The following is a 24,467-nucleotide window of genomic DNA, read 5'->3' as shown; positions in this document are numbered from 1 at the left end:
ATTTTACCTAAAACATGGTCAAGAAATCATGTTTTCTCTTCAAAACTGATTTACCTTAAAATCGGCTGCTTGTAAACTGTATTTGTTCATTGGTTTCTTGAGAAAGTATTCAATGAGCACAAGGATTTTAAAAAATCGTGTTTTGACTTCCTTTCTTTTAGCTTAACTTCACTCTGAAATATTTTTGAAATCAGTAAAACCATCATAAACGCATGCAATTTGCATGCAATTAGGAAAGACAAGAAGTAGAAGTAACAACTTAATGCAGTGGAATCCCGATATAACAAAACCCTGGATATAACGAACTAAATGTCTGGTCCCTTGGATTCTGCCTAACAAACTCCTTATAGATTCTGTCGGTATAACGAACCCCAGATATAACGAGCTCTCGCTATTACGAACCAATTTGTTGGTCCCTTCATCATAATTGCCCTCGATATAAAGATATTTCATGAATTTTTCATCTGTTATTTTTGTTTATTTATTTTCGGTGTTCATTTATCACTTTAACTTGGGAGAAACCATTTTTGTAATCGGTAAAACATGCCGATGATTCTTTTCAAATACTGGCGGGTAAACTCAGTGCACGAAAAGAAAGTTTGATTGCATGAGAAATTACTGCGAATAGGTACATTGACACTAACGAAAACCTTCTTTCATATTATACATTGGCAATGAGCAATGACAACATTTTTTTGAGAGACCCAGATGGAGAAGCAGAAGAAGACAAATATGAATGTGAAGTAATTGAAGATGTCATTCAGCCGCCAACTAGAAATGAAGTGATGCCAGCTTAGCCAATCTCTTGGTCCTAAATAATAAGATGAACATTAAGATTTTCATTCTAAATGACCAGCCAGTTTTGTTTTCGAATTCAGATTGGTTTTTTTTAGTTAAATGTGCACAGAGGTTAGAGATAGCCTAAACAGGCCCACCGCAAGCTTTTAGGCGTGAACTGCGAAAGGACTCAAAAATATATTTTCTCTCGGTTTGACGAACTCCCGATATAACGAACTATTTTCTGGTTCCCTTCGGAGTTCGCTATACCGGGATTCCGCTGTAGTTCTCATCGGCCAGTAGCAATAAATTGACCTCAACAGGTTAACAGATTTTACCTAGAAACACGGTCGAAAAATCTGCTTTCTCTTCAGAACTGGATTTATCTTAAAATTGGCTGCTTGTAGACTGTGTTTGTTCCTTATCCTTATTTTCTGGTTCCTTCAGAAAGTATTCAATGAACACAGGGATTATAAACAAATTGTGATTAACTTGTGCTGACATATTCTTGATATCAGTTAAACCTTCAAGAAATGCAAATTCTATCACATTTTGTTTCAGAAATCAACACTATTTAAAACATGAAGTTCTTCTTAGATTGAATTATCCTAATTTTCCCTTTTGGGTGTCTTTTTCTTCTGGATGTCTTAATTTTTTCTCCTTTTCTAGATTATTTGCATAATTGAATTTAATCCAAACTTGGGTTGTCTGGCGCTAATCAAACAAATTCTGCTTCATTAGGAATCAGTGCCACATTTAATTACAATAACCCTTCAGGGGAACTCATTTTTTGAATGATTCCGTAATCAATGAGAGAAAACCAGCTTACATGCTTGAACTTTGGCCAATATGCTGATTGATAATGTAAGCACAGGCTCTATGGTCGTTCATTTGCAGTTTAGAACACAATTGCTTCGAAAGGGCCTAACTTGTCTTGCCATGACTGGCTTATAATTTCACAAAATTAGCAGCCAGAGGAGAATTGCAAAAAGCAGCTTCATTCTGAGCCGAAAAGGCAAACCTACTTTGAGGCAATGAAAACAAAATGCCCATTTTCACCATCAGCGATTTTTTCTGCAGCTTCAGTTCCCCTGCTTTGCAAGTAATCGAGCCTTGTCGTGTGTGCATAGAAATTATACGTTGTGACTTTCTATGTAAAGTTCTTTCTCCAAACTTCATACCAACTTCGTTTATTCGATCTCCAATGATGTTCGCATTTCTTTTTATCTCCTCTAGTCCTTTTTATCAGTCTGTTCCTCTTTTGGTGCCAATTATTCATTACGGAATTTTCGATTGATTTTTTAAACCACTGTAAATTAAAATCCTCTCACTCGAATTTATTGTTTTGACCAATCAAATAGACATTTGGGCCTCTTGCCGCAATTGGGTCAAAAAGTAATAGGCAACTTTTTATAATTGCCGGCCGGTCCAGTTTAATATCAGTTGCTCGGGCCATGTAGGTGTGTATTATTAGCGTACGAGATTTCTTTAGAATACTAGGGATTATTCTCGAAGGCAATGTGGTTTTTTGCCAAATGCGTACGCCTTCCTTTACCTCTCGTAGGATCCACATTCTTTCAAGGGACGTCGTGGCAAATGAATTCTAGAATCAATTTTACTTTATGCAACATAATTGCAAAAATTTTCAAACCTGGGATAAGATTTTTAAATCTGTCTAAATGATATCTGTCATCCCTTTCCCGATAAAAAATTGCTACTTCCGCTCCCTTCCCCCTAAAACAATGTTGATGATTTAGAGAAATATCATAAAAGAAGCGCAGAAGAAAGTGCTTCCTAAAATCCTAAACCGTTTGATAGTAAACCTACATTGTTCTGTAGGGGAGACCGGGGATGATCGATTTTGACCTTGGAAATTGACGTCAGTGTTCTAAGACTTTTGGCAGGCATTGTAGACATTAAAAACTCATTATTTTGGGGATGCATGAAGAAACAATGATTGCCCAATTATGTTTTGGTGTCACTGGGATGAACTGTCGCTGAGAATGATGGTACAAAGCAACCATAGGACATAGATGCAAATTGTAGAGAACTGTATGCTTTATCCTTTGTTAGATTTCAGCCTGTTTTGTCTACGTTCCCGGGCAAAATCGTTGAGATAAAATTAAATTATTTCAATTTTTCTTTGCGTTGCCCCTGTAAACTCGTACCCCCCCAACCCCCTCCCAATCAGTTTTTGACTAGTAGCTCTATCGTTTGCGACCTTTAAAAACTTATATTCAACATTTAAGCGGGGGAGAGGGAAAGTATTTTTCAAGGGGATGTGAGACATCAAATCTTCTTTAAAAACCAGGGTTTATTTTAACATGCATTGATAACTAATTTTTGCAGTGAAAAATCGTAATTGTGCAGTGATAAACTCAAATTTTGTGTAGCGATGAAACTAAAAAAGAGATTTGGTAGTGAAAAGGATAAATTGCAGCAACTACCAGTAGACACATAACGATTATAAAAGAGTATTATAATAATAAAAACGATAAAATTTCCCTAAAATAAACCCTGTTTGAAAGTCTGAACTATTTTTGTCGTGGAATTGTAGATGGATAGCTACTCGAAGCAAAGTAATTTCTAATCTTAAAGTAAAGGAAGAATGAAAATTGAAAAATTATCAAGTGTTTCTAGACGTCCAAAGTTCATATCAATTTCCGTTTGCAAATTGGTTTTGAAGATTTGGATTTTAACGGAAAAAATTCGTGCAGTAAATCACTCTATGAAAACCTCGTAGACCGTTGATAGAAAGCGGTAAATCATGAGAAATTTTTTTGCATTTGTGGAAATCTAATACTTTCTTAACAAGAGTAATTTCCCCTCGATAATACATTTATTTCGCTAAAAGGCTCGTTTCACCACTTCTTTCTACTCGCAGCTCAAGTTTTAGAATTTTCCGACGTAACAGTGACCAAACTTTGAAAACAGAGAGGGCCATTATTGTCTTCCTGCCCCCCGGCCACGACGCCCTGCTTTTTTCTACAAGCTTGGTTGGGCACCAAGCAGCCTCTTTCCGGAGCTTATACGAGGTTCATTTGCTTAGATACAAAATGGCGGGTTGTTTTCGTGTTTCTGCGACGGAAATTTAATGGAACCAGTAATGGAAATAAAATAATTATCGCCGTCTTGACGTATTGTTTATTCACGCATTTTGAAAAAACGAATATTTCTAAAGAGATTTAACTTGATGCTGGTTTCACCCTTCCTACACATCACGAAGAAACAAGTTGAAATGTCTTGTTGTTAGAAAATAAACAGTCAACACAAAATGTCAGACCCTCGTTCAACTAAAGAAGATTATTTGAAAGTCGTCACTGAGCTGAAAAAGGATGTAAACAAAGAAATTGTACTCATGTTGAAGAGCGCCGAAGATGAGCATATGACGTATGTGATTTTCATTTTAAATAACCAAAGTAAGCCCTTTAAAAAACTTTAATGTTGAGAAAGGGATTTATAGGCGATATGCATATCAACTAACAACACCAAATGCAAAACTCTTTTATAGTAACTCCAGCTTTTATGAGGTGATCTTACTGTTGTCTGGGCTTAAATATAAAAGTTGGGAATGGATAAACAACAACAAGACATACTTTGAGTTCGAATTGATGCTTATTTATAAAGAACAACACAATAAAATGATAAACGACTCCATAATAAGAAAATAAATTAATAATTAAACTAGCTAATATGCTGTTTTAATATTTAGGAAATTTTTACTCCAAATTTTTGCTCCACTTTTGAGTTAGAATTAATCTTGTAAACTAAAAGCACAAAGAAATGCTATTCAAAGTGACCCTATTGATATAGGTCAGCAGATGTTAAGGTTGAATTTTCTGTATTATCCTGATTATCTTGTTTGGTTGGCATGCCAAAAATTAGTTCACAATATGATTTCAGAAATGATTTTATTCTCAACAAGATTTAACTAAAGACCGGGCCACATTTATTTGTCTGAAATTTCGCATTGCTATTATTTACATTTTTAGTCAAACATGTATCACAATGCCATTTGCAAATGTATTGTATTTGTATTTGTTCCTACCTAGCAAACAAGGAAGTTTTTAGGACACTGAGAAGCAATGCCTATTAAGCAATGTAATGGTCCTTCTCATTATTCCACCTTGTGATTCCTTTGCCTAGAATTGCAGTGAGCTGGCTGGCCACTCTGGGTAAATGTTTGGTCATGTCAAGGATTCAAACCAAAGACTTTGATAGTTAGTCTGTGGTCCTAATTGCTACCCTGTCCTTGGATCTGAACAGTATGAGATAGTGCAAACTTGTTGATGTTGTTTGTATCTCTTTGGATTTGAAAAGGGTAAATTTTGTATTTTGGCTCAACACACCCTGGTGGATTATATAGGGCATATTGACTTAAGATATGCTAAAAGTGTCTGTGTCACAGTTTTTTAAACAAACCAAAATATGGGTCATTGTGCGATTACATCCTAATTTTAACATTCGGATAATGGTGGATGGTGCTCCAATTCTTCAATAAACTCAATTAATTATTTTCCTGAGTGTATTTACCAAACATAAAATGGATAATGACTATATTTCTGTGCTGAATATCAATACCAAGTGTGTATAGCAATTGATCTAGGCAAAGTAAGTGAAGCCTCAGCCCCTTTAACTTCTTGGCAAATGCTTGAAGAAAATCTTGATTTTGCCCTTTTTGCACTTGATAGTGAACCAATCTATGATTTCAAGCTAAAACTCAATGGAAACAAGAAGAATGAACGAAATGAAATGTACAGGAAGAGACTTGTTGATGAGGTGAGTCATCTCATCACTGCTTTAATATACATTGTCCCTTTCATTTGAAAGAAGCATTCAAATAGCCAGTTACAGGCTTATAGATATTTTCTTACCTAGAGAACACCAATTTTTGTAAAACGCCATTATTTTATAATGATTTTTTTTTCAAAAAATAATGTGATGGAATGTTAAGAACATATCACACAATCATTTTTTGTTATCCTCTTATCTATCTTGTTAGTCCTTGTTGTAGTTTGCCTTATAAATTTTATATTTTTCTCACAGGATGTTGACATTCTGTTTCAAACTTTGAAATCTAACTCATTTGTGATTGGTTTGGATCTTGGGTATAACAACATTGGTGATAATGGAGCAGAAATACTTAGTAAACTGCTGCAGGTTTGGAAGTTCATTTCTATGAAATGTATCAAAATGAAAAGTGTAATATAAAAACATAACCAATTCTAAAAGTCTTAAAACAATTTCTAGAAATTCTACTCCAGATGTCTACCCACTTTTCTAAATATCTGGTATTTTAGCCTTATTGTTAACTAATTGGAGGCTTAGCCGCAGATGCCGCTTCACATTTTTGTTAACCCTTTTTAGTGAAATATAATTGTTAGTTTACATGGATACCATGTCAGTCCAAAGGCAGATAAGTGATCTATGTTTCTCTGTGAATCTTGAATTTCTATCTGCAACTATTGCTGTATGCCTTCCTGACAGACAACATTTCTTCTGTTTGCATACTGAATTGAACCCCCACACAAGTTCTAAATTTCGTAAGGACAGCTCTCCCATGTTGCAAATATTCTGACAGAGTTTCCAGGTTCATCTTTTATCCTTAAGTATCCGAGGAAATTCAAAATCTAGGAAATCAACTGTGACTCGAAGTGACAGTTTAGAGTATGCTATCTATACTCCATTATTGAAACCGCTGGCTATTTTTCCTGAAAACCTGTGAAAACCGGTGCCCATTTGTTTCCCTTATGCGAAAATACCGGTGGCTAAAAAGCTTATTGGATATCTATGTGCAAATAAAAATCTGAGGTCTTTCTTTCATTGAGGGATTGACTAGACTTTCTTTCTCGGAAAAATCATCAAATTCAGAATCTAAGTGGATTAAAGGCCACGCTGGACGGAATGAAATGTTGACATTTTAGAAAATTTTGACAAATTAGTCACAATCTAATAACCTCATAAATTTCCATTATCAGCAATATTTATGTACCATTAACACATGGGGCCATGATGGGAAGCACCCCGAAACCGGTCAACATTGTGTCTAGATCCGCGCTTGTCTTCTGCTAAGAGATAACCCCATGCTATCCGTTGTAGTTAGCTCTCAAGTCGACCATATTTATAGGAATAACCCTTCTACCGATTTAACATAAACCTTATAAAACAGTTGTTTTTTGACAAATAGTCTTAGTTTAGATATTTGCATCCCATTAGCAAAATACTATTTTCATTACTCTCATTGAATTAAGGAAACACTGGTGCTGCAATCACTTATTTTAAGCTACAATGATATTGGTCCAGAAGGAGCTTGTGCATTGGCTAAGGGAGTGCAGGTAAGTTAACTGAGTTTTAATCACTGCATAACATGGGCTCCGACACAGGTTGGAAAGTGAGGGGGCCAAGGGAAACTTTAACAGCGATAACAAAATATTTTGAAAAAGGCTCTATTGTTTTGGAAAAAAGTGGGAGGGCCATGTTCCCCTCCCCCTTCGTCGGAGGCCCTGCATAAAAGAGATTTTGGGGATAGAAGGAAAACACCCAAAGAAGCCATTGGTCATGTTCTTTGTGCTCGCAGGTAATTGTAGTACACTGTTTGATACACACTATGGTTCACCCTGTGGTGCCACTTTATGTTTGATTTGCTTTGATGGACACTGAGGCTGAGCTTTAACGACTGTCTCTTTTAAATAACACTAAGCCAAAGAAAGCAGATGGGTTTTCCAAGAAGCAGCCCTTCTTCTTTCGGATACATTATGCTCCAAATATTATAATAGGTTTATTTCGTGTTCTCAACATCAAAATTTCTTACACATTCGTTTAACTGCCTGTAGATTTTAAGTTTCTCCAATTCATTTCGTTTACAAGCAGTATTGAGTATGCCTCTTTGCTAGTATTGAGAACTTTAAAAGGGAAATCTTGTAATTGATACTTCCTTTAAAGCGGGTGGTCAGTCATAAATCTCAGCTGCTATTTCCAAAAATTCCACCCGGAATTCCACCAAAATTATTACTGCGCAATTTTGAATTTATCGTTGCATATTATAGTTATTTGGCTGGCACGCAACTAAAAAAGATGTGCAATGTACACCTTCTCCGATATTGCATTTCCTCTCTGTCTGATGTTCACATCTTTGATATAGCAATTCCTAGATTTCGAAAATTAAAATTTCACGATGGCTAATTTTTTAGCAATTTGTTTATCGATAGTTTGAAATTGAAGCCTTGCCGATACTTTGAACACTAAGGAAAAATGAGATTTAAATAAGACATCAAAACCTACTTATCTATGATTTGTCAAATAAACTGTTTATTGGTTATTTTAGAGTCTATCCGCCATTATTTTTTTAAATTGCTCTGCTAGTTCAGTCTCTACTTTACAAATCGAGATTTTACTCCAGGACTTCAAGAATTGTCATAGAAATGTTACCTTCTTTGCATGGCTGGAAATTGTATGAATTTGTATTGGTGTGTTAATTAAAAAGGACAGGGCTTAAAAGCGACTTGCACGGCCAAAAAAGTCTCGATAAATTTTTACCCTTCGAGCAAACGTCTAAGGATTTGTACGTTGCTCTTATGTTTTCAAAACCCTGTTGTATCTTTACTAATTTCTGTCTTTTAATTATTATTTTTCTGTTCCTTTCAAAGTTTTCTTAACAATATTTTTCTTTCAAGGTAAACGAGACCTTAAGAGTTCTAAAGTTGAATGGAAATAAAATTGGAAACAAAGGTGGCCTGGCACTAGCTGGGGCTTTACAAGTAAACACAGTCCTGGAAGATATTGATTTGGCAGAGACAGACATGGTAAACACCTTTCATTACTCATCGATTTTTGTTTCGCAGCTAAGAGTCTGATATCCCTGCTATTTTAAAGAGTATTTCTTAACCCCTTTGGGCTAAGAAAATAACATTGTTGGGGACACAAACGTGTTGGGGTTTTCTTTCAAATACCTCGGTCTTGCTGTCAAACATCGTGCAAATCAATTTTTGTAGCTATTGCACTTGATTTTTAACTACTAGATATCTTAATCGCTGACCAACCAAATCACTTAGCTGTTGTTATCCAACGATATATTGCATCAATACTATGTGTTATCATACCGTTATTGATGACACTAGATAGTAAGTATTTAACTAGTTGTATATTCTTTAAAGATTCTCTCTGTTTCTATAGAAACATTAAAGTCATATTTTGCTTCTCCAATTTTAAATACGGAATTTACTTGCTCCTGACTTTTAAACTGAGCTACAGATCATTCATCGAGCCATGAAAAATGACCAATTTGAATTGAGGGTATATAAGCTTGACGGGCTATAATATTTCGACATCCAGCTTCTTCTGCAATATTTATATGGGTCTTAGTCTTGATCAGGTATCTGTAGCCTTTCAAATCTTTCAACTTAGCAAGTATTTCTTTTGCAAGTTATTCAGCTAAAGCCGCTGTCTTTTTAAGGTTTTTTCATTTTTTCCTTCAATCAAACTCTCTCTTTATTTTTATTTTTCATCTCTGTTGATAATATTTTTTTTTCTCCTCGTGTTACTTTTATAGTAGATTATTTCTTGAGTGTGGTAAACACAATCTTTGAGCTTCGTCTTTTTAACAGAAGAATGAAACCGTGATAGCCTATGCGACCGTGTTTTGTCACAATGGTGCAATGAAATATGTCAATTTGGACCGGCCCTTGTACACGAGTAAGCAGGTAATTATTATACTCCTATAAAACAGTCTTGTTACGTTTTGTATAAAGCAATCTAATTATGACATTTATCAATATATCTTTATTAGGGTTATTCATAACAAACTTAAAATTACCTTGTGATAAATTTTCAAGTCAAATCATTAATTTAGCAAAACTCGTATTATTAATATCGAAGGATTTTTATTCCTATGATAGTACCATTATATACTCGTAGATAGCTAGTAATATTGATAAGAATAATTGAACCTAAGAGTTAATTTTTTCTACGCAATATCTTTTTGTTGACGATGGAAAAATGAGGTAAATTTATATCTTTAAAAGAGAATTCCAGGATTACATTGAGTTACGTTTTGAATTCTGGCGAATTATTATTGGTATAAAAGCTAGAGACAGGGTATGGAATAAACTTATGTTGTAAGAAAAGCCAAATAGTCTCGAAAGCAAAATAGGACAGAATACGTTTGTCTGAAAAGTAGATATTTTGTACACGAAAATTATCAAGTGCATATCAATTTTATCAAAGGTGAAACAATCTAATGATAGTAAGACAAAAATTGCTCCAAGAACATATTGATCTAAGTAAAGATGATTTTTGACTAAGGACTTTTTATCAGCGTTAAAGTTGCATCATTTCTTCATTTTGTGACTGTCAAGCTCTTCTGTATTATTCGGTGTTAAACCAAAAATCATTTTTATTTGCAGGAGGAAACGACAGTGCATCTTGCTAACATGCTGAAGGTTAGCTAAAATTAAATGTTTGTTATTTATTTATATATATATATATATGTTATATATATATATATTATATAATTTATATAATATATTATTTATATATTATATGAAAAATATATTATATTATTTATATAATATAAGCATTACTTAATAAGTTCTTTTATAACATGAATCTTTGGACTAACCTTATGCTGAGAAAGTGAGTTACCACTTGTCCAAGTTCGATGACTAATATTAATAGAATACTATTTCTCGTATCTATATACCAAACAACTATATTATTGAAAATCATCTGATATTTCAAGGACGCAGTTAACTCTTTATTAAGAATTAATTACTTTCTTTTTGGAATACGTAATAATTTCTACTTTATGCGAATTAAGAATTCATGATCTTTGTTGGCGCATACAAAGTAATCAAATGAAATACAGGCATTCAGAGACTATTCAAAATATTTACTTAATTGGCAAATTATTTGCATCTTAAAACATAAAATTTATGTATTGAAATATAGTAATCTGTTTATATCTCATGTGCACTTTGATTGATCAAAATGACTCCTTTTAAAGTAAAACCATCTAAAACAAGTTATCAATAGTGCATTTTTTACCATTTAATTTGTACTGAAGGAAGGCCCTTTACAGTGTTATGAATTTTCTTTTTTTTCCTTTTAATAAGTAAGCAATACAGATGGTTCGATAATGTTTGCGGATATAAATGTACATTGCCTCTTCAATGATAATTGAAAGCAAATTACGTTTTTTTTACTTTTTCAAATAGCTATGTTTTTGTTACTTTGACTAATCTTGATTTTGTACTTATCACATTTTGAATGCAGCAATTTCTTCTTGCTCTGTGATGGCGGCCATTTCCTCATAGGTAAACAGTCATTTGCGTGAACTTCATTTGTCGAAACATGATATTCGCAACTTTGGAGCAGAGAGGCTTGCCGAAAACCTGGCATTCAATGTCTCTCTGACACATCTTGACTTGAGAGCGTAGGTTTATTGAAACTTGTTTATTGAAATGTGTAAATCGTTTGCATTTGAAAAATTTTACATGGTAAGGCCTAGTCTTACTATGCTTGAATAATATGCTTTAACGCATAGTTCCCATTCACATTGTACTTGTGGCATCCAATGTATGTTCGCTCTAACTTTCCAATTTTGGTAGCCTTTTAAAAAGAATGTACTACTCATTTCAATCTGTTGTTAAAGGTTGAAATTTGGTCGTTAGCAATTTGAAATTTAGGACTTTCAAAGGCAAATAAAACCCATATAAAAGAGAAATCGTATTTTTTATTTCAAGAGATTGTTGAAGTCATTTGAGTCAAAGCTGATCAAACCACTAGATCAGAGATTAGTGACTGCCTGGCCAGGAGTCTCGTGTTTTTGGCTATACTTTATTGAAAAATCCACAGTTTAGTAATTCCACTATTGATCAACCTTCTGAGAGACTAATGGTGTCTGAATACCTAATACTTTTTATATTTATGGTTGAAAGATTGATGAAAACAACTGATATATGAATTTTGCCCTTTTTGAAAGAAAGTTTTTAGGTTCTGAGGTTTGGTCCCTTGACCGTGTTCTTGTGAGCAGTAGAATCCAGAATGTTTTGAATTTATTCAGCAGCATTTTAACGTTTCAAAATTAAAAAATATGGATGATTGATTGATTGAAGCATTGACACATAAAGATTGTGTCTTTCTATAATGGGTTTTTTATGAAATCACTTGCAATATCGAATGATATATGGGATTCAATAATATCTAGAACGAAATACAATGTTGTAAACTTATTATGTTAGAATCATTTCTCGGTCTCTGGGTTTTGCTCTAGTAACACCAAACCACTCACTGTCAAGACTTGGCGATAAAGAGCCTTAAAAAGTTAGCATCAGCTTAGAAAATGAGGATTGCTAGATTTTTAACTACCTTTGTGCCAAATGGTACTTTTTGCTGATAGTTAACATAATCTGCATGCTCTCTTACAACTGAATTTTATTTTTAAAGGAATCGGATATCTAGAGACGGTGCATACTGCTTAGCCAAACTTCTCAAGGAGAACACGCCATTGGAACACTTAAACCTTGCATACAATCGCATTGAAGATCATGGTGCAGTCTATCTAAGTGAAGCACTGGCAACTGCTAACAGCAACCTAACTACGTAAGCAATCAAGTTCATTATTCTCTCTACTCTGATAGCATGTCTTTTAAGTATCGGTACATAACTTCGTGAAATTGAAATGTATATTCAGCTGATTTAAATTTCCATCATGTACCCTAACTGCTGAAATGTTCCGTTATCTAACTACTGAAATGTAGCCTCGCGGACTTTTTCTTACTTCTACTACTAACCTCGATTTCCTTCTACTGATATTATAATTTATGCTAATATTACAATAATTATTCCGTCCAAAAATTACAACCATGTTGTTCTTTGCCCCTGCAATTTTCAATTGTTATCTAAGGCCTTGTATCTAAGGCTTGTACAGATCTTCTACAAGTCTTCGTAGCTCAATTACAAATCGTCGTAAAGCAACCTTACGGGCCCTCGAAACTCAGCTTTTCTCGAAACTCAGCTTTTCTCGAAACTCAGCTTTTCTCGAAACTCAGCTTTTCTCGAAACTCAGCTTTTCTCGAAACTCAGCTTTTCTCGAAACTCAGCTTTTCTCGAAACTCAGCTTTTTCTCGAAACTCAGCTTTTCTCGAAACTCAGCTTTTCTCGAAACTCAGCTTTTCTCGAAACTCAGCTTTTCTCGAAACGCAGCTTTCCCTTCCTTCACAAACTACCAGGCCTTGTTTTTGATTACGATATTTGCAAAACTTATTTCACGGCTCAAAACGCAAAATGTTTTCTTTTTCTGTCAAGTTTTATTCTTGATAGAAACTACGCTTTCAATTTAAAATTCACTAGTAGCTTACATTTCTGCAGTATGTTATGGAGTCGATGTCTTTTTTAGTTTCCCTGCTCTTGCTTTTTCCTGGTTAGAACGAAAATGAAAATCATATTGCAGCTTACTTAGTCTAACCTGCTTTGATTTTAACAGCTTAGTTGTCCGAGGCAACACAATAAATGGCAGGGGACTTTGTGCGTTGGCGAAAGCACTAGAATCGAATCAGACGTTAAAGCGAATTTATATCTGGGGGAACAACATGGAACGGGATGCGTGCCAGGTATGAGGGCCTTATGCAAGTTTTCATCGAATTAGAATTAGATTTTAATGAAAATTACTGTTTACAGGTAAGTATGATCAGGGCAGTACATATTTATTACATGTATAAGAAATGACAATTTGGAAGGAAAAGACGGTGGTTTGGATATCATCAATAGATGTTTCAACTAAGACTGGTAACTCATTTTAGCATACCTAAATGTCTCATTTTACAAGAATATTACCAACAAATTTAGCAATTTTCTAAAAAAATTAATAAACCTTCAGTTTGTTATTGAACATTCTTCTGTCTGATTCGCCGCACAACTTACATAGCTCTACATCGTTCAAAATCGTATAAAAGTAGGATCAGAGTATGCATGTAACATTTGACCCGCTATTGCCATGGTGCGAAGCATATGCTAATGTTAGTAGTTGAACCATTTCAAGCCTTGTCATCTAATAACAAAAGTTCTATAGTGAAGCTCATTGGCTTAAGTCAACTTGTCAATCAACAAATGACCAACAGGATAAGAGATTGGTCAACCTCAGGCTTAATATGAGAATCTGAAATGCTCTCAACTTAGCTAGTGTCATGTAAGGGAAGGTTTTCTTGTAGGCGTTTGCGGACCTTCTAGCTGGTGTCGTGCCTCGAATCAATGCAAGTGATGCTGATGTGGAAGCTTACTTTGTAGATGATGCTCCGTATTTGGCAGAGGTTGACTGTCCCTATTGAGACATGTTTGAACATTGGAGCCATGTTGTTTTTGTAAAAAGTGCAACCTTGCATATTCACTTTCCGTGGTTGCAAATCAGTTGTTTTATAATCAATTTCGTCAAAAGAATTATTTTGTTTTGTGTTATTTTCAATCTGCAGCTTCTGGAAACGGGTAAAATGTCCTGCTTGACCTACTTGCGAATGCAACGTTGAAAAAAAGCTCGATGTCGATCTTTAGTATTTCACGAGGCAAGGGATATCTGAGTTTGCCGTTGAAAATTGATGTTTCTGTTCCTTTGCTCATGGATTTTAGCTTAGCAAAAAATCACTTAGCTTTGACGGCAGAAATCTGCTGCTTGTGAACATAGAATATTTCAGAGAAAAAAACAAGAAATTTTTTATTCAAAGTATTTTTTTCTTCTGAATATAAAGAATATATAAAATACATATTTATATAGAATCATGTTTATTAATAAATGGATGCAAGCATTTTCAATAAAAGTTGATCGATTTGTATCTGAGGCTATATACAGGCCATTAGTGTATAGAGAAGGGATTTGGGTGAAAATACTATGTTTTAGGTATGGGTGAAAGAGCATGCTTTAAAAAGTTTTACTACGTCTTTCCAATATTCGGTAGTTGAAAAGAAACTTTGATTTCCCCCATTCCTTCATGTTTATAACAAGGCCACTGTAATCATACGATTTGATAATTAATGCGTTCGAGTCAACAAGTGGAGATCGTCTCTTCCCCCTTATCTCTACATCATAGACACGACGTTTTGTACCTGTTAGTACTATGATTGCTATACTGAGTCTTAAATCTCTGTAAATACAACGATAAATACTTCTTTAAAGCAGAAACGTTAATTGCAGGATTCGGAATGTATAAGAAAAAAGATAAGCATAACGAATGTAAATAATAATATAGATACACATAAAGAGAAAATGTAAACTCCACGATAAACTAATAGTCGGGTTTTGGCATTACCACTTTTTAGGTAACTTCGTCGGGTGAAAGCAAACCATTTTATGATTAGGTTTGATATAAACGCCGAGAGCTTATAATCATCACATTTACTTCTCGCTGTCCACTTTCCCTTATAAAATTGCTATGTGTATAGAAATCTTTGAGTCACTGAGAGGTCTGTAAAATAAGTTATTGAAGTCAAGGGAGTCTGGGCACCACCGCACTTCTGAGGGTCGCAGCAAGGTAACTTCGATTATTACTTGGGTACATGATCTAAGCGTCGTTTATAAAACGATATGGATTTTAAACAAAATAAAATTTGCTAATAACGAATATTACAACTCAGAAAACTCGCTATAATCAATCTCGCCATCTTGATCCTGGTCTAACAACTGCATGAGCTCGTCAATTTGGAAATCTACCAGTCCGCAGTTGGCCACCTTAAGTCCTTTCCTGAACTCGTCTACGCTGATCGACATACTTGCATCTCTGTCTATGAAGTCAAACAAATCAAGCTTGTGAATACCATTGTCATCTAAAAACTTCTTCAAAATTTCCCGTGGGTCTGTTATTCGCTTTGGCTGTTTTTCTTTAAACATTGTCTCATGGATAAATTTGATGCTACGATTATTGAGACGAATTTCTTTTTCAAGCTCATAAAACTCTTTTTCAAGGTCGGTACCCGATATGTCTATTGTGCTTAATTTTGACTCCGTATTCCGTAAAATTGCCTTTAAAATAAAACAAACTCCGGCATTTTCTAGAATATTTTGCCCCACTTTCAAAGTAATTAACGATGTATTTTTCTTTAGTCCTTGCGATAAAATTTTTGCGCCTTCTGCTAAAAGTCTGTTGTTTGAAATATCCAAGCAGGGTAAATTTATAAAGCCAAAAGCCTTGCTTAGCGCTTTACATCCACTAACTCCGATAGCATTCCAAGATAACTTTAGGTTTCTTAATATAATATTATCTTTTAATCCTTTTAAAACTGCCTCCGTTCCGTGCGCTCCGAGTCCGTTCCAACTCAAATCGAGGTCTGTTATTGAGCGCTGTTCAGAAAGCATAACACCTATGTACTTACCGCCTTCTTCAGTAATTTTGTTCTTACTGAGGTTAAGTTCAGTTAAACTGTAATTACTTGTAAGGCCACTACAAAGAGTCTCCATGCATTTGTTGCACAGCATATTCTCAGAAAGATCTAAAACTCGTAATGTCCCATTGGCTTCTAAAGACTCGGCGAATGCTTTTGCAGCTTTAAGACCAAGCATATTGTAAGCGATATTCAGCCTCGTAATGTAAAAATTGTCGAAGAAGATTGTTGCGACATCTTTGCCACTGTCATCTCCAATGGCGTTGTCTTGAAGATCGAGCTCGCAAATTTTCGTGTTCTGCAACAAAGCTACAACAATGGGTTTGATGCCATGTGCTCCTAGTCCGTGATGCGCTAAATTCACAACCTTCGATGATATATTACGAGTGAAGTAAGATGCCGGAACAACATCGTAATGTTTACAAGCCTCGAGGTAAATCTCTTTGCCAGTTGTATCGTGAAAAATGGCTTTACGAGTGCTTGGTGGCTGGTGGAAAGATAAAAAGAAAGCTGTTAAAAATTATTCACCATCGCTTTAAGCAAAATACACAAAAAACTGGTTGGATTATGGGGGGGGGGGTCATGACATAAATATGACTGACTGCATTAGTATAAATTTTCTGTGGAAGACATCTCTCTCTCCAAAAAAAAAATAATTCCACTATACAGTAAAAACTAGTTTTAATATGTTTGATGTAGCCTTTTCAAAGAGTACTTTTCTTGAATTTCCTACTTTGGTAAATTTTCACCCAAGTAAGTATACAGTGTTCTTTGGGAGCCTTTGATATCAACCAATCAGCTTCAGACCAGTTATTATTGTTCCTGTTTTCGTGAAGGTTATTGGTTGATACATGTTTGCGTTTGCCACTTCGTATTTATATAGCGAATCGGGTTTCTCCAGGAACGCTAAGGTTGTGATAAATCAAATTTGTCTTGCTGCGGCTCTTCAAAAGTGTCCTTAGGCCCAGATTCCATTGAAATCAATACTCTCAAAAAATGTGCAAGTCATAACAAGTTTACAGTCGGTTTGCTTTGAATACAAAGAAGCTCACAAACATTGTGATTGCTATGAAAAATTCCAGAGAAAATTTCTATCGAAATTTCAAAATTTAGTTACTTATGCAAAACAGGCAAAATATGTGATAAAGGTAGCCTGCGTTCCAGACCCCTAATTTGAAATGAGGGGTCTGGGGCACAGGCTAACTGAAGGCTACTTAGATTCTAAGGTTGAGCCAAAGGAAACTGAAATCACTAAACATTTAACATTTCTCACGAAAAGATAACATTGGGAGCAAAAGTAAGAAGACACTGTCCGTATGGATTAATTTGTTAACACAGTCTAGTGAGAGAAAAAACGTCTATTTACAGTACGATCAAATGATCACATTCTGTCAAATGTGTTTTCATGAATACTCCATCAACGCCACATATTAAATGTCTATCTTCAAAATGTTTTATATCTAAGAGGGCTAATTATTCGACAGACGAATGACTGAATATTGAAGAAAAAAGTTACGAACAAAAGTGCTCTTTGTCTTATTTCAACAACATCAGAGATACGTATTAGAAATGACAAACTGTAACAAGAAGAGAGGGTTTTATGCGGTACGAGAGGGTGGAGGTACTTTCATTCTTTTCAAATGATTAATCTTAACAAAAGTCAGCTCTCTTTTGCTGCCTACATTCCTTTAATGCTTAAATATAAAAAATTAAGACTCCTGCCCAAAAACGTCATTGGCTCAAGAAATGAAATCTGAAATTTTGAATCTCCTATTTTAGAGGATATTTCAAGATGACATAATAAGGTAACGAATACTTAATTACTAGCGATGTAAAATTTCGCAAGTATGATCTTTTGACCGTGGAATATTCTAGTCTGTTGTTATATGAAGCCTCAAACGGTTTGTTGGATAAGATTTCAACCATTACTGCCAATATATCAAATTGGTAGCAGGTTAAGTTTCAAACAGAAATTCATAGTTCTCAACACGAGAGTTGTTAATTGCTGTGTATTTTTGGGTGCTAAATTACAAAAAACTCAAAGGCTACTTGATTCATCACCTGCATCTCATTGAAGGTAAGAGATTGAAAATATGGCCTATAGTCCACTACATAAACGAGTGAGACAGCGTAGAATGTAGGTCTTGTTTGTGTTTTCCTGGGTTTCTGCCTGTGTTTAAATGGAACAAGCAATACAACATTCGCAGCCAAAAGATTGATAATTCTGTTTCGAAACAACCTTTAAATAAGAAGATTTCAAACAAAACTACCTTCTAACCTCCTGAACAACGTCTTTTGCCATACCTGATCAAGATTTAATCGTTAAGTAAAAACAAAGCTATATAATAAGGTAATTATAAAAAAAATAAATAGACCTCTTCGGATTCCAAATCTGTATCGTACTCATCACTGGCGTCGTCTGGTACTGTCGGGTTCCGCAGCTTAAAATCCTTCACAGAAAATCTGCAGTTATAAACCGGGGCTTGCCCGGCCATTTGCAGGATTTTTATACCGGGTGAGCGTGCGAGCTTGGCGTTTGGGTCGTCTGCCCGTGCAGATCGTACAGATCGAGTCGAGAGCGCTGGCGATGCTTGGCTGTTCTGCTCTCGCTGCTCTTCGTCGCCACTGTTTTCCTTCGTTTTGATATCTGATATATCCATTGTTTCATTTGTATATAAGTAATACTTTAGGAGATCTGACGACCAAACTGTCGGCTACGACACAATGGAGATTTGTTGAGCTGAAAACAATCATGGTGTACCAAAAATGTAAACACATCATTTTTTTTAATAAAAATTGTTGACCACAGCCAGGTTTGTGTACAATAAAACCTGGTAATAATTAAAGCTCCGTTACTTTCGGCAGAAGGAACAGGTTGTTTTCGAAAAATTTTATTAAGTTATTCACCGTCACTGTCGTCGATTCCTAGAGCATAAGTAGGATATGCTTCGAGCAAAAAGTTGTAGCATCAGTTACTTATAGATGTTATAATAGTTCATTACATAATTATAAACCGGTTTCCACTGCGTACTACTCTCCAACCTGACGCAATGGCACTTCAGTTTTTGTATAAATTGTATAACACTGTGTTTTGCACTCTGCAACGGAATTAGTCGGGTAGGAAGCCTTTGGCAAAGCCCTAATACAGTCGAGCCCGCTATCTCGAACTCGCAAGGGAAATTATAATTTGTTTGACATAGCGGGACTTCGAGCTATTCCGACATAGGATTTCGATTAAATTCTGCATTTAAAAGTAGAATATAAAACATAGAAAAGAGCTTATTTGTTTCCAAAGCTTTGTAAACATCTAACTGAACCAAAAAAGTCCATTTATGAAGTTTTCTTTATATTTTGGAGTGCTTCTTAATGGCAAAATGGCAAACGACAATGATTTTGTTTCTTTTGCTGGTGTCAAAGTAGCAGTAACAGAAGAAATACCCATTATAAACAAAACTGAATTCGAAGTGAATTCTTTTATCCAAGGGTACCACGTTTATCATTCTATTTGGCAGCCAACGATTGGAGAGGAATTGAAAGTCGTGATGGAGGCAGACAACAGAGATGACAAATACGCAGTATGTGTGCAGCAAAACGAAACGATTGTAGGACATCTACCAAAAGGAGAGACAGGCAGATTTGCAGACAATCTTCTTCTTTTACAGGGCAGATGAATGTAGTTCCTGCATGGCTGTGGTGAATGACAATCGTGTAAGCTTTTGAGATAACAAAGGAATGCAAGTCCCTTGCAAGTTAATCATTGTCGGGCAGTCGAAGTTCATTCCAATTTTGAAAATTGTTATGATAATTAATAGCTCAAAATTGTTGTCACTATTTATTCGAGATAACCGGGTTTTTTTCTTTCAAGGGTAAAAGACTTTCCTCGAGATAGCAGGGGTTATTCCAATTCTAACGTAGTTTTGTTACCGTTTTGTGGTGCTGTAAATTTGATTTGTGGTGTTGTGATTTTAATTTTGTGGAGTTGTAAAAAAGTCGACCCTCTTGGAAATTTTTTTTGCAAAATATAAGAAATCGTTTCGAAAACTATAAGAATTTCCACCCAAAAAAACGCAACACAACAGAAGAATTGTAGTAAAATAGTCAGCCAGTCCTGAATCTTAAAACATTTTTACTTCTGATCTTGACTGTTCATTTTTCAGTGTTGTTCGTCTATGATTAACATTTTCTGCATCCGTGTACACCCCTTGAAACGAACGCTGCCTTTCCCTTTCTCTCTTAGTTTTTACCTTCTATCACAGAAGAAAAGTGACATTTCAACAGGCGGTCGCGGTGTTTACTTAATACATTGACTAGCCGGGGATGTTCCTGCCAATAGAGTCCAATTTTTAGCTGCAAATTCTTTTTTTGACAGAGGTTTGCCCACCAAAGATATTTTTCCAGAAAAGGTCAGATTTGTCATTAAAATTAAATCGTTGTCCACTCTATAGCTTTCTTCACATATGGCTCAAATCCCTCCTAACACTGATAAGCCATCTAACATCCCATGAGTTTGGAACTGCAGCTAGCACCCTGGCCAATGCTTGCATATAATACGGATATACGCATTTATTGATGTTGAGAGGCATAGCCAAATACGCCAGTTTCACGTTTTTCATTGTGGCATTCGTAGAATAACACATCTTGATGCTGTAATGCCAATTCCGGATCCAGGCATATTCTATGGTGGATTTTGCATGTTTATTTGACTCACAGGGAATTTAAGATTTCTCAGTTCCTACCACTCATGTGCATAGACTCATGTGGGTTGTGCCCTGTTATTCGGCCGAGTTTTATTGTTTTTTTGAGCATTTGCTTCCTTACTGGGTAAAAACACACCATCCTCTATATTCCCTAAACATTTACCGTCTACAATGCCAATGCCAACACTGAAGGAAAGACTTGACTTATTTTTGTGGTCAGTGGCTCTAATACTACCGTTGTTTTTGATTTTTTCGCAAAAGTAGAGTTAAAAGTTTAACATAAGAGTGAGTCATTGAGGTTGTGGTGCTGAGAATTTTTCTTAGAATAACCCCCTGTGAGATAGCGAATAGTTCGAGATAAGTGATTTTGAGATAACGAGGAGAAATGGGAAACCTTGCTCTATTGGGAAACGAGGAGAAATGAGAATCTGTTCGAGATAGAGAGATTTTCGAGATAACAGAGTTCGAGATAGCGGGATCCGAATGTAAGGGATAAAAGAAAGGGATTAAGAGGAGAAGAAGGTAAGATCAAGTTTTACTGCCTGGACCTGGGAAGCAAGAATAGAAGATAGAGCGTTCAAAAGTTTCCATGATCTGGGGTTGAGTGATGAGCTGTGGAACAGAGCTCTTGAATTTGTATTTGTATTTGTATTTGTTTCTACCTAGCATTCGAAGGTAGTTTTTAGGACACTGAGAAGCTTATGCTTATCGAGCAGTGTCCTGGTCCTTCCTCTCGATGTGACCACACCTCGTGATTCCTATGCCTGGAATTACAGAGAGCTGACGATTCTCCTCACTTTCAATTTGCAAAAAAACATGGAAAGGGGGCGCACTGGAAGAGTATTTGGTATATTCTACATGACAGAGGCTTATCTTGTTAGCGAAGGAGATTTTGGCAAAATAGACAAAACGTGCCAGACAATCGTATCGGAGGCTGCGGCTGAAATCCGCTAGTACTGCAGAGCAGAATGAGACGGAATCCGAAGCGGAGTCACAGCGGAACTGATCATCGAAAGTGAAAATTAGCCCAGAGTGTGCCCAGAATAATCAAATTTACAGAGTTGGGTTGTGTTTTGAATAAGGATTAATTCAGGCAATAGAATAGACAATACGTATGAAACAAAAACCAAATAAAAACGTAATGGTAAATGAAGACAGTGGTTTCAAAGGACTGAAGTATGCTGAAGGCTGTCCTGGGTATGCAGCTGCAAGAAATAGGTAGGCGATATACTAGATAAGTATCAAGCAAAACATTTCTCTTCACGGAACTCATGTACAAACATAACGCCACAGTTTAAGTCCGTCCAAGCGTTGCTTTTGAGATTTCTTGTTGTTTACCAAACGATGTTCCATATACCAAGTCACTCTTATTATTTTGATTCCTTGGGAGTTCTATATTCTCGCTTTAAGAGTTCGCTCGAGTTCAACCGTTTTAAAAAACCTTCAAAGCGCCAAAATCGAAGCTTCTATAAACCAACTCCCCTTAGATAACGAGAAAAATTGTCACTTTTAATCTTGACATATACGTTTGACATGCTATACACCCTTGGATGGGCCTTTTCTAGAAGTCCGTAAATACGGTCCCTGACTCAGCTTTTCCCTTAAGGCCCCAGGTAGCTCCGTTACGCCACTGCGTACAGTAAGAAGTGGCAATCCACGAATCAAGTCTAGGGAGTATTTCCTCGCTTCACGACGGATTGCGTTGTATCCGAAATAATCCAATTCATTTAAAGCATCTTGTGTATCTTGCCTTCATTTTAGTAGACATCGGCAAAATCAAATCACACAGTTCCGAAACAACAACAAAAAATTGGCGGGGATCAAATTTTGGTCAGGAGGAAAGTATGAGTTTAACGTTACATGCTTATAAACTTTCACAACGTGACTTTTTACTGCCCTCGCTTCCAACATGTTGTGCACTGATACGGTCCAGTTTCTTCCGGAGGTTTTTGGGCATGAATGGCGATAGTGAGAGTATATACAGACATGATCAAAATAAAGCTTCAGAAGAGTGAGTTATTCACGTTTCTCCAACTCTATGCTATATATTAAAGGCATATATATCTATCATATATAAAGTAGTATGAATATGTAAAGATATATGGTGTTTTTTAAATAATTGCGTTTTTTCTCAACTTTTTTCTCCTGGTCCTAAACTATTGCACATGACTCAGTCAATCACTGTAGGTCAAGTCTGCACGAAACACATATATAATCTCGCCAAATTTGTGCGGTCTATCTCTACTTTTGGTACCCGTAACTAGGTCATCCAGGTTCGTTGTATGGCCTGTCGTTGTTGTAGGGTACGTGTTTAGAAGTTCTTTGTTCTTTTCGAAAGCATTCAAACTGTAAACTAACCCGAAACTGTGTTTGGCCACGGCGAATCCATCCCTTTTTGCAGACAAGGCGGAAACCGTTTGGCAAAGAAACGCAAATTCGACGAATTGCTTCACTTTAACATTGATAGGAGATGTTGCTTTGTTTTATAAGTTACCGTACCCTCTATTTTGGGGACCTTTTTGAAGATTTCGACTCTTCAAACATACAAATCATAATCGCAGTCTTTTCCTGTGTTCAAAATCATTCAAAGAGAAGCCTAGCTCATAAAAATACAGGAATTCATACGGTATTTTTCAACAGAGATTCTAGGAAAATTTTCATAAAGAAATGTGCAGACGAGGCGGTTGCTATAGCAATTTGATTTAAAAAGGCCCGCAACCCTGTCCAGATTTTAAAACTGTTGCAAAAACCTCCCACCCTACAGGTTATGGCTTGATAGCGAAAACTGCAACTTTTAAACCCGGTAGAAGTTTTATCCAGAATAAACTAAACAAAATATTCCCACATAACATCTTGTTTTGCCTGAATTCTGAAATGTCTGCGGAGTTAATCAAGTGAAATATTAGCTTGCAATGATGTTGCCCTTTTAAAAAGCAATTCTCCTTTAAAAAGCCAACTTTTAAAAAAGATTAAGCTCTCAGGATATAATTTATTTGAATGCAGCATTGACTAGGCCCAAAATTCAACGACATTTCAGACGATGAGTCAACCCCGCAAAATTTCTAATTATTCAATCGTGAACACTGGAATTTGAGGCCAATTATTAGTTTGAAAAGGGAAATAGTCTTACCTTCGAGGTTCAGGTACACCAGCTTTCCCTTAGGTTACCTCATCTTTGACTAGTTGTGATTTGCTTCGATACTGAAGGACCCCACATTTTCATGGTTGAGTTATTTGCAAATACAATAATCGGTGTGTTAGAGATCGAGACAACACATTAACCAAAACAAAAGAGCGATAAATATTGAATGCCTATTGTTTCAACAAGCTTCCTTGCACTGAATAAAAATATGAGGAAGTCGATGAATAAAATTTGTGTTGCAAATCCTTTGTGTTTAACGGGGATTATTTGACACAGCCGTAGGTTTCCGGTAATGTTCTGTTATTTGTTTTAAGATCTGCAAAGTTCTAATACCAACAGGAATGACACAAAAAGAAATTCACATGGGGCTTTCAAAGTTGACGGTTTTATCCTTTTTCATTGTAGTCGAAACACTTTCTTTACATAAAGAGCACCTGAAAAGAAAACAAAAATGTCGGCTGACCAGTCAGCTGCATTTTGAAGTATTT

The 24,467-nt window shown here is 35.7% G+C and overlaps 2 protein-coding genes across 3 annotated transcripts; one reads left to right on the top strand and one right to left on the bottom strand.

The window, feature by feature from the left end:
* Window positions 1–3,807: 3,807 nt before the first annotated feature.
* On the top strand, window positions 3,808–14,226 carry LOC135688023 (leucine-rich repeat-containing protein 34). The gene is made up of 11 exons (XM_065204703.2): window positions 3,808–4,167; window positions 5,469–5,556; window positions 5,824–5,937; window positions 7,029–7,112; window positions 8,451–8,579; window positions 9,381–9,476; window positions 10,179–10,214; window positions 11,088–11,206; window positions 12,220–12,375; window positions 13,259–13,385; window positions 13,983–14,226. Exons 1-11 carry the CDS (start codon window positions 4,052–4,054, stop codon window positions 14,097–14,099), a joined length of 1,182 nt encoding a protein of 393 aa, XP_065060775.2. The 5' UTR covers window positions 3,808–4,051; the 3' UTR covers window positions 14,100–14,226.
* A 119-nt stretch (window positions 14,227–14,345) lies between these two features.
* On the bottom strand, window positions 14,346–24,149 carry LOC135688022 (uncharacterized). Of its 2 annotated transcripts, none has more exons than XM_089113919.1 (3): window positions 23,968–24,149; window positions 18,516–18,880; window positions 14,346–16,627 (listed from the first exon to the last, which is right to left on the bottom strand). In XM_089113919.1, the coding sequence occupies exons 2-3, from the start codon at window positions 18,798–18,800 to the stop codon at window positions 15,386–15,388; spliced, it is 1,527 nt and encodes a 508-aa protein (XP_088970045.1). In that variant the 5' UTR covers window positions 18,801–18,880; window positions 23,968–24,149; the 3' UTR covers window positions 14,346–15,385. The 2 variants fall into 2 exon arrangements, with proteins under 2 accessions (XP_088970045.1, XP_088970044.1); XM_089113918.1 differs by having other exon boundaries at window positions 18,516–18,854; window positions 23,968–24,148.
* Between the last annotated feature and the right edge of the window lie 318 nt (window positions 24,150–24,467).

Source organism: Rhopilema esculentum, chromosome 19 (assembly GCF_057945365.1).
Source record: "Rhopilema esculentum isolate cy_ngs chromosome 19, ASM5794536v1, whole genome shotgun sequence".
Lineage (NCBI taxonomy): Eukaryota > Metazoa > Cnidaria > Scyphozoa > Rhizostomeae > Rhizostomatidae > Rhopilema > Rhopilema esculentum.
The sequence above is the reverse complement of the archived record's forward strand: the minus strand, read 5'-3'. Positions and strand labels throughout refer to the sequence as shown.